This window comes from Arvicanthis niloticus, chromosome 19, assembly GCF_011762505.2.
Source record: "Arvicanthis niloticus isolate mArvNil1 chromosome 19, mArvNil1.pat.X, whole genome shotgun sequence".
Classification (NCBI taxonomy): Eukaryota; Metazoa; Chordata; class Mammalia; order Rodentia; family Muridae; genus Arvicanthis; species Arvicanthis niloticus.
In genome coordinates, this window is record NC_047676.1 from 35,330,792 (window position 1) to 35,338,669 (window position 7,878).

Sequence of the window (7,878 nt, forward strand, 5' to 3'; positions counted from 1 at the left end):
TGTTGTTTTGAGACAAGGTCTGTCTATGTAGTCCAGGCTGTACTAAAGGCTTCTATCTTAATGATGTTCTTATGCTTTATATGGAGAGAGAGAAAAAAGAGAGAGACAGAGAGAGACAGACACAGAGACAGAGACAGAGACAGAGAGAACATAGGGTTTTACAACTCAGAAAAATTCACGTAAGATATAGACTTTATTTTCATGGAGTTAAGCCAGATGTTTTCCCCTCTAGCACAGGGTTTTTCAAAAAGGTTTCTCTCTGCATAGCCCTGCTGTCCTGGAACTTGCTCTGTAGATCAAGTTGGCCTTAAACTTGGAGATCCACCTGCCTCTGCCTCCTGGGTACTGGGATTAAAGGAGTGTGCCACCGTAGCCCTGCTAAACCATCTGTTTAAAAGTAAATCTAATTAAATTTATTCTTTATGTACTTACTATCATACCACCCAAATTGAAAGTTGCCTTTGAAAGATAATAGGTTATAAGATCTAACAGGCTGAATAAAATCACAGATTGCAACCTATTTAATTAAACAATAAGAAAAAACGCTCTAAAGATCACGAACCTTTCCAACAATATACAGAACTCTTTGTAAAGCTGGAAGCCTGACCTGGCTATGACATCATGTTCTGAGTTTTCAACTTTTCCTTGGAGAACAAGGCACACAACTCCTAGCCTTACAAATTATAAGTTAAAAAAATCGGGGTGGGGGGGTTGGGGGTGAGAATCCTAAGAAAATGGGAATCATATACGCCGCAAAGAAAGGCAGGATCTCTGGGACAAGATATTAATATGATATTCATATGGAAAGTCAAACTTACAAATTATAAATTACTTTATAATGCACTTTCTTCTGTAGGAAAGGCCAGTTATAGTTTTACACTCTAATCTGAAAGAATGAAAGAAACAACAAAAATTTCCAAAACCAAGTTTATTTTGAAGTCTTTTAGTCCTCAGTACAGAGATGATTTAAAAAAATAATTTCATACATTTTTCAGGCTAGTATGTAACATGAATCTCAGCACTACCACAGTTTTAGTGGCCGTCAACAGTCTGCATCTGAAATGACACCATTGTTCATTACTGCTTTAGTGTTTGCGTTCAGTGATGATCCAGTTATTTTACTAATGCTCTGTCAACAAATATTTTTCAACATCCAGTAATGTTTTCCAAATCAGTGAAAAGTATGAGATTCTTGGGCAAAGACATTAAGCATCCCCCATGAATTTCAATGAATGTAATTATAGATAATGTGATAATAATCACTTCCTAAATGGACTTCTGAAATCGTAACTTAGATTTAATGCTGTTATTTTAGATATTGCCAATAATTACTATCCACGAAACATTTTATCATCATTTCTTCAGTCAGGGCCAACAACACATATGAACTAACTGCTAGCCCTCGATTTACGTTTAGTCATCATCTTATTTATTGTGTCCTCTTTACTGTTGTGGTGTCTCAGGAAAATATGAGTCCAAATAAGTTAGTGATCCAGAATTTTGAGCTTTTTGATCAGGAGATGGACTGGTTATAAAGACAGATGTCTAGACAATGCATTAAATATTAATGAGACAAAACCAGTAATGTCAGACAAAACAACAGCAACACTGGACCCAGCATGAAATTAGGGCAAATCCAATACTGCACTAGATACACATGTAAGAGGGAAGCATAAGTACTGACCATGCTCCCGGAGAAGAGGGCGCATGAACTATAAAAAGTAAATAAAGTGTCTATGTTTTGTAAATTTTACTTGAAGATTAGCTCTCTTTCATTTACCATCACCTGAGCTAGTTCCTTCCTTTAGAGCCATCTCAGACATCAATACGCATTCCATGTTTTGAAGACATTGTTTGTCTGGTCCCTGTTAAATACATAAGGAATGAACACATGTGTGGCAGGGACAATGTGCTTATTACGTAAAACCAGAAGGGCAAAGGAGGAGTTTTTCCAAATGGGCATATCCACAGGCCGTGACGGATTCCATCGCGGATATGGTGTGAGGTCCAGGAAATGAATATCATCCACGGAAGAAAGCGCCATGAGTCCCTGAGCTTGAACAAGTGCATGGCGAGCTTCACACTCACAACCGTGATGGGTATCACAGTGGAACAGTGAAGGAAAGGTCTTCTCGGAAGAGTCAAAGCTGCCTGAGGGGAGAAGGAGCTGCTAGTATCATTTCCTTCTTTGTCAAATCTCGCTGCTGTCTCTTAGTATTTTAACATACCCAGCATCAACTACAGTGCAAGAAAAACACAACACCGCGGACAGGCCTAACTCATGGTTTCCAAATCAATGGCTCCTCTTTCCACTCTCAGCAATTATTCCTCCTTCCTGACTGGGCTTCAGGATCAACAACTCTGATACATACTTTGTATCCGAAAAAACAAAGAAGTTATACTTTATCCACCAACCAGCAGATATTTACTAAACACCTACTAGGTGGATCAGGCCAGTGGCTAACAAGGCAAAAATCTTTGCTTTGAATCTACATTTCTTTTCTGAAATGTTTGTAAATCATATACATGTAAAAGGCAGGAAAATCTTTTGATATTTAGAAAATATAATACGTAGAAAATATTAACCGAGATACCATTTTAAGTTCAGTTTCACTTTGCAAGGCTTGTCATTATAAAACTAAACACTTGAAGGCCTCAATATGATTTTCGATTTCTCCACCAGAGACTCCGGTGGTAGCCAGTCTGTTGAAATGCATATTTTTGGCCTCAAGTGAGACTGGAGAAGTTTAACACTTAAGTCATTCCCCAGGAATGAGAATAATCATAAAACTATTCATTAATGGCACACATAGGAGACGCGCACTAACTGGAAGACATAAAGAGTAAGAGGAGAGTGTAATTGTGGTCGTGAAGACAGAACACTGACCCGGGAAGACGAGGAACGACAGCCACTCACGTTCACCAGTTGCTCGATGAGCTAGCACTGGACCTCTCAGCACAGTTAACAGCTCTTACTTATGTCTACACGGGCCTTTGTGACAGCAAATTTGACTAGCAATGTATCTCTGTGCATCTTTAGGGACGTTTAGACACCCCAAAAAAGTTAGCTTTCCTATTTAAAGTAACACACTCTCTCTAGTTTATGATGGCTATAAAGATCAGCATGGCAGTATCAAAGACATTAAAGCCAGACAAGTTAACTACATCGATGTCTGTCTTACCTGTAAGGATAGGGATCTAGCTTGAACAAAATGGTCGATATCGATAACAGATGCTAAAAATCCAGCTAAAAGAACTTCTCCGAAGTCAGACTTCTTCCTGATTCCAATGACTACCGCCCACGACCACAAGCCAATCACTCCATGTACTATGTTATCCGAGAGGGCACGGAGCCAGTTATTTTGCTGAATTATGGAGAACCGAAGAAGTCTGTCGGCTACTAGGCAGAAGATCCCCAGACCAACGCTGCAAATGAGGGATTCTATGCTACAGCATGGAAGTAAAGCACGAGTCTTCTCAACTTTGGAAGCCATCACCAACTGTGTCAGTACAGTAAAAGCCATCAGGAACTAACAGGTAATTCTTGTTTTCATCCCCCCCTGTATCCTAAAATAGAAACCAAAGAAAAATATGAGTGAAAGTTACGGATCACAACATAGTATTTAAACAACCAATATCAGCAGAGAAAAATAGCGTCCCTTGTATGGCATGCAATATGTTATTTGGTCAAAAGTAAGTCAGTTTTGCAGGAAAATTTCAACTTTGCATGTAGAATTTCAGAAAGCCCATTGAATGTGATTTATTCCTGCTAGGCATTTGAAGAACTCCATCAGGATGTATACGATGTGACCGTGGGCATCAGTTGTATCTGTGCACTGGTACAGCCATAACCACTAGAAATGGGGAGAGTCATGATACCAGCACAGTTGCTTGACACAGTTGCTTGACTCAGCTCCAGCAAAGCCAGGAGGCTTGCTGCAATCGCTGTCCTTCTATCTCTCACTTTTGGGTTTTGGTCTCTGTGTGTTGCAGGATCACACTGTTGTATCTGTGCTATGATACATTTTATGTCTTCTCCTGAGGTAAAAAATTTTATCTTGGTCTTCTTAGGAAAATCCTTAAGTTAACTTTGTCTGGCCACTATTTGGAAGTCTTCCTTATGCCCTGGAGGTCATTAAGCACAGATACACACATAGCTAGATGAGACCATTACTCCAGGAATCTTCTTGGGGTACCTGCCCTGAGCAAACTCTAACACTACAATTGGTGCAGGGTAGACAGAGACAATTGACAAACCCTGACTGGCCAGGAGAAAAGGTCACAGATTCAAGGCCACTTTTTATTATAGGTGTAGAGCTCTCTGGAAATGTAGTTTAAAGATAGGGGGGTCTACATCCCTGGAGGAATCAAACTCAGCAAGATAGATTGACTAAAATAAAGGTTTCTTACTTTATAGTGTAGATAATGAAACATATAGTAAAAGAAGTTAGGTATTAGTGTTTGCTATTCATAAAAAGACCAGTTTAGATATTTTCTGTTTGTCTGGAGTGGTTACAACACTGCCAGCCTAAAAGAAGGCTGTTATATAATAAACGTGTTTGATTTGGGGGAGATACTCTTTAGATTCTTTAAATTGGAGCTATAGGGCTGATATGTTCTGTTTGTATTTTCTAATTGTGACTGAACTTGTAACCCTGGACAGGTAATGAAAAGTCAAACACATAATCTGTTCCACTTGGATAACCATTAGTTTGACTTTGTTCTGTGAAACTTGTATAACTAAAGAAGCACCTGGTTGCCAGTCAGTCAGAGCAGCAGAAATGGCCTGATTCCTAGTAAGTCAGAGCCACAGAGGCAGCCTGATTGCTAGCCAGTCAGAGCTGTGAAATCCCCGACCATCAACTGATTCCCTCTCTTCCCTCACCTACTCCTCATCTCCTCTCCAGGCCGCCCTGTCAGCAAAGACCCTAAGACCCTAGACCAGGGAAGGCCCCCCAAGAAGGGGCAGTGCACCCAACAACTGCTTCCATAGTTTTGAAAAACAAATGTCTCCTTTTAAGTCTGGAGAGATGCCACAGTGCTAAACACTGTGCTAAGACACCTTTGCTGCTCTTTCAGAGGACCTGAAACACCTACAATGGACTGCTCACAACTGCCTGTAATTTCTGCTCTACGGGACCTGATACTTTCTTCCGGCTTCTATGGACAACTGCACACACATGCTGCATATACATATACAAATAAATACCTATGCCTAAAAAAAAAAAAGTCTCTTCTTTTTGGGAAAAGTGCTTGTCCCAATACCTAAACTCCAGTGCCTGCCCTCCTAGCAGCAGTGTCTACTGTAGTGATAAGGGTCACCCAAGCTAAGCCTGCCAGCCTCCTTTTCCTAAGTAAACCTTATGTGGAATGGTCCATCTTCCCTTGGAGGCCACAGGCTTCAAGATACAAAACAGCTGGGGACAAGAAAGCCCTAGAGAAGTTCTTAATTCCAGCATTTTGCAGGCAAGGGGCAGGTGGATCCCTTTGAGTTCTGGGTCTAGAGAGGCCCTGTCTTAAAAAATATCTCAAAGCAATACAAAGACAAAAAGCTAATAATGGAGACATCAAACCTTGGCTCCAGTGTCCAAGGTTTTCAAGCATGGCCTAGTTTCTATAGTTCACCCTTCACTTCTAAGAGCTACTCTATATCTCCCCAACAAACACCCCCTTTGTCTATTGCCCAGAACAACAAACCCTGAAACTTAAGCTTATATGAAAAGGCAAGGGGGCTGGAGAGATGGCTCAGCAGTTAAGAGCACTGACTGCTCTTCCAGAGGTCCTAAGTTCAATGCCCAGCAACCACATGGTGGCTCACAACCATCTGTAATGGGATCTGATGCCCTCTTCTGGCAGGCAAGTATACATACAAATAGAGCACTCATATACATAAAATAAATCCTTTTTTTTTTTTTTTTTTTTTCTTTTTAAAGGCAAGCATAATTCTGTGCGGAGTTCTAACCTGTCACAGCCTACTGAAGTAATCTGTCCATTTGTCAAACGTTTCAGTGCTATGCCACGTCTGAGTTTTAACATTTTTATTTTATTTGTTGGATATTTGCTTGCATCTTGTAGTGCTTGCAGAGGTCAGGAGAGGGGATGGGATCCCTTGGCACTGGAGTCACAGATTTGTGAGCTGCCGTGTAGGTGCTTAAAACTAAACCCGGGTCCCCACAAGAGCAGCCAGTCCCTTGTATGGACAAATAGACTACAGTCCTTCACATTATTCTCTACTTTTCTATATGTTTGACATTTTCACTTAGAAACGTTTTAAAGAAGACTCTAGTGCAGGTCAGTGGTTGATTGTATGTGTGGGGCACTGGAGAGTACAAAGTGCTGGCTGGATGTAGGTCTATTGTCCCAGCACTCAGGAGGCAGAAGCTGAAAAATCATGAGCTCCGACAGACATTCTCAGATCAACATGAAGAGCACAGAGAGACCATGTCAAACATTAACTCAACAAACAAGCAAAAACATCCCCTGCCCCAAACTGCCTTTATTGGGCTTTACAAACCAGTCCTATAGTTGCTGTGCCTGTTAACACATTTAAGTAGGGTGCCAAAATATCAAAAGCTGATACCAGATCTAATGCTGGTAACTAATAAAAGGAATAAACACAGATCTTGTTCATTTCACCATATCTCTAAGGCCATCAGATCTCTCTCCGCATGTAAAATATTCGGCACTTGTGACTACTACAAATAAAATATACAATTAAGCATATCAACATGTTTCTAATCTAAGCAAAGTCCTCAAATCATGCTTTTCTGAGGTCCGTGTGATCTAGTTAAGTTTTAGAGTCTAGAAAAAAATAAATTTAAGATTTCTTTTTAGACCGTCAAACTGGACAGGAAGTCTTAGTACTTAGCTAACTCGGGGCGCTTAGGGCTCTTCTCAAGTAAGGGTGGCAACGGGTTCTTCTGCTCACACACACACACACCCACCAGCTCCCTGCTCGGGTTGGGAAAAGCGCGGAGCCTGGGAGAGCAGCGTCTACGGGGTCCGGAAGACGAGAGAGGGAGGAGGGGGTAGGTAGGTGTGCGGCTCTGGGAGGCTTCTGGTCGACCGTGAGCCTGTCTACCCCGGAGCCCGCAGCCCCGACCCGGGACTTGGTCCTTTGGCGCGCCCTGCTCCAGCCTCCCTCTAGACGCAGCGCGGCCCATCAGTCCCTCCATGACCGGTAAGCCGCAGCTCAGCCCTACCCAGCACGCTTCGCGGTCGGAGGGCGAGCCAACAGCGCTCCGCCCCTCGGCCGCACCATAGAGAGGCGTGCGCCGGACAGCCAGAGCGGCCGAGTCCTCCGGGTCCCCGCGGAGGCTGGGACGCCGGCTCCTATCGGAGCGGCGCTGGTCGCTCACAAGATGAGTCGATGACTGCCGTGAGTTCTACACGTCTCCAAAGCCGGACAGAAAAGTTGAAAACGTCCCGTCGGTTTCTTTGCTTAGTGCATATCGAATCACCCACCTCTCCACGATGCACCCATGTGAGGGCAGGAAGCCAGGATAGAGAAGTTCCCTCACCGGTTGCAGGGCACACCGTGGGTCTGGGGCTGGATGGCTCAGAAGTTTCTAACTTCCTTCAGTGGATGCCACAGGTCTGGGGATGCCACAGAGCAGGCGATGCGGGATTGCGCGACTTGTCAGACCTGACACACCGTAGTGCTTCACCGCCCCCTTGGGGATTTCTCAAGTCTTTGCTACACACCAGCGGGGGCGCCGCGGTGGTTGGGCGGCGGCTGGTCTTAGGACATCAAGGGCATAGCAAGATCAAGACTACATACTAATCATGTTGGGAACAAAAGAGCAATACTAACTGGACTCGGATCACAATTCTGAAACTGGCTATATATATGCCTTACTGCCTTGGTGAGGCAGCTGC

At 43.0% G+C, this 7,878-nt stretch overlaps 1 protein-coding gene across 3 annotated transcripts; it reads right to left on the reverse strand.

Annotated features, from left to right (window-relative positions):
* Positions 1-913: 913 nt before the first annotated feature.
* On the reverse strand, positions 914-7,639 carry Tmem267 (transmembrane protein 267). Of its 3 annotated transcripts, none has more exons than XM_076916189.1 (3): positions 7,465-7,639; positions 3,183-3,567; positions 914-2,151 (listed from the first exon to the last, which is right to left on the reverse strand). In XM_076916189.1, exons 2-3 carry the CDS (start codon positions 3,522-3,524, stop codon positions 1,816-1,818), a joined length of 678 nt encoding a protein of 225 aa, XP_076772304.1. In that variant the 5' UTR covers positions 3,525-3,567; positions 7,465-7,639; the 3' UTR covers positions 914-1,815. The 3 variants fall into 3 exon arrangements, with proteins under 3 accessions (XP_076772304.1, XP_076772305.1, XP_034379422.1); XM_076916190.1 differs by lacking the exon at positions 7,465-7,639 and adding an exon at positions 6,865-7,226; XM_034523531.2 differs by lacking the exon at positions 7,465-7,639 and adding an exon at positions 6,945-7,224.
* Positions 7,640-7,878: the final 239 nt, after the last annotated feature.

Bases quoted from the DNA above. Each gene is read 5' to 3' on its own strand.
- Tmem267 (XM_076916189.1), bottom strand. From the start codon at position 3,524: ATGGCTTTTACTGTACTGACACAGTTGGTGATGGCTTCCAAAGTTGAG. The intron at 2,152-3,182 runs GTAAGACAGACA...TTCTCCCCTCAG, and splicing joins CTAGATCCCTATCCTTACAG to GCAGCTTTGACTCTTCCGAG.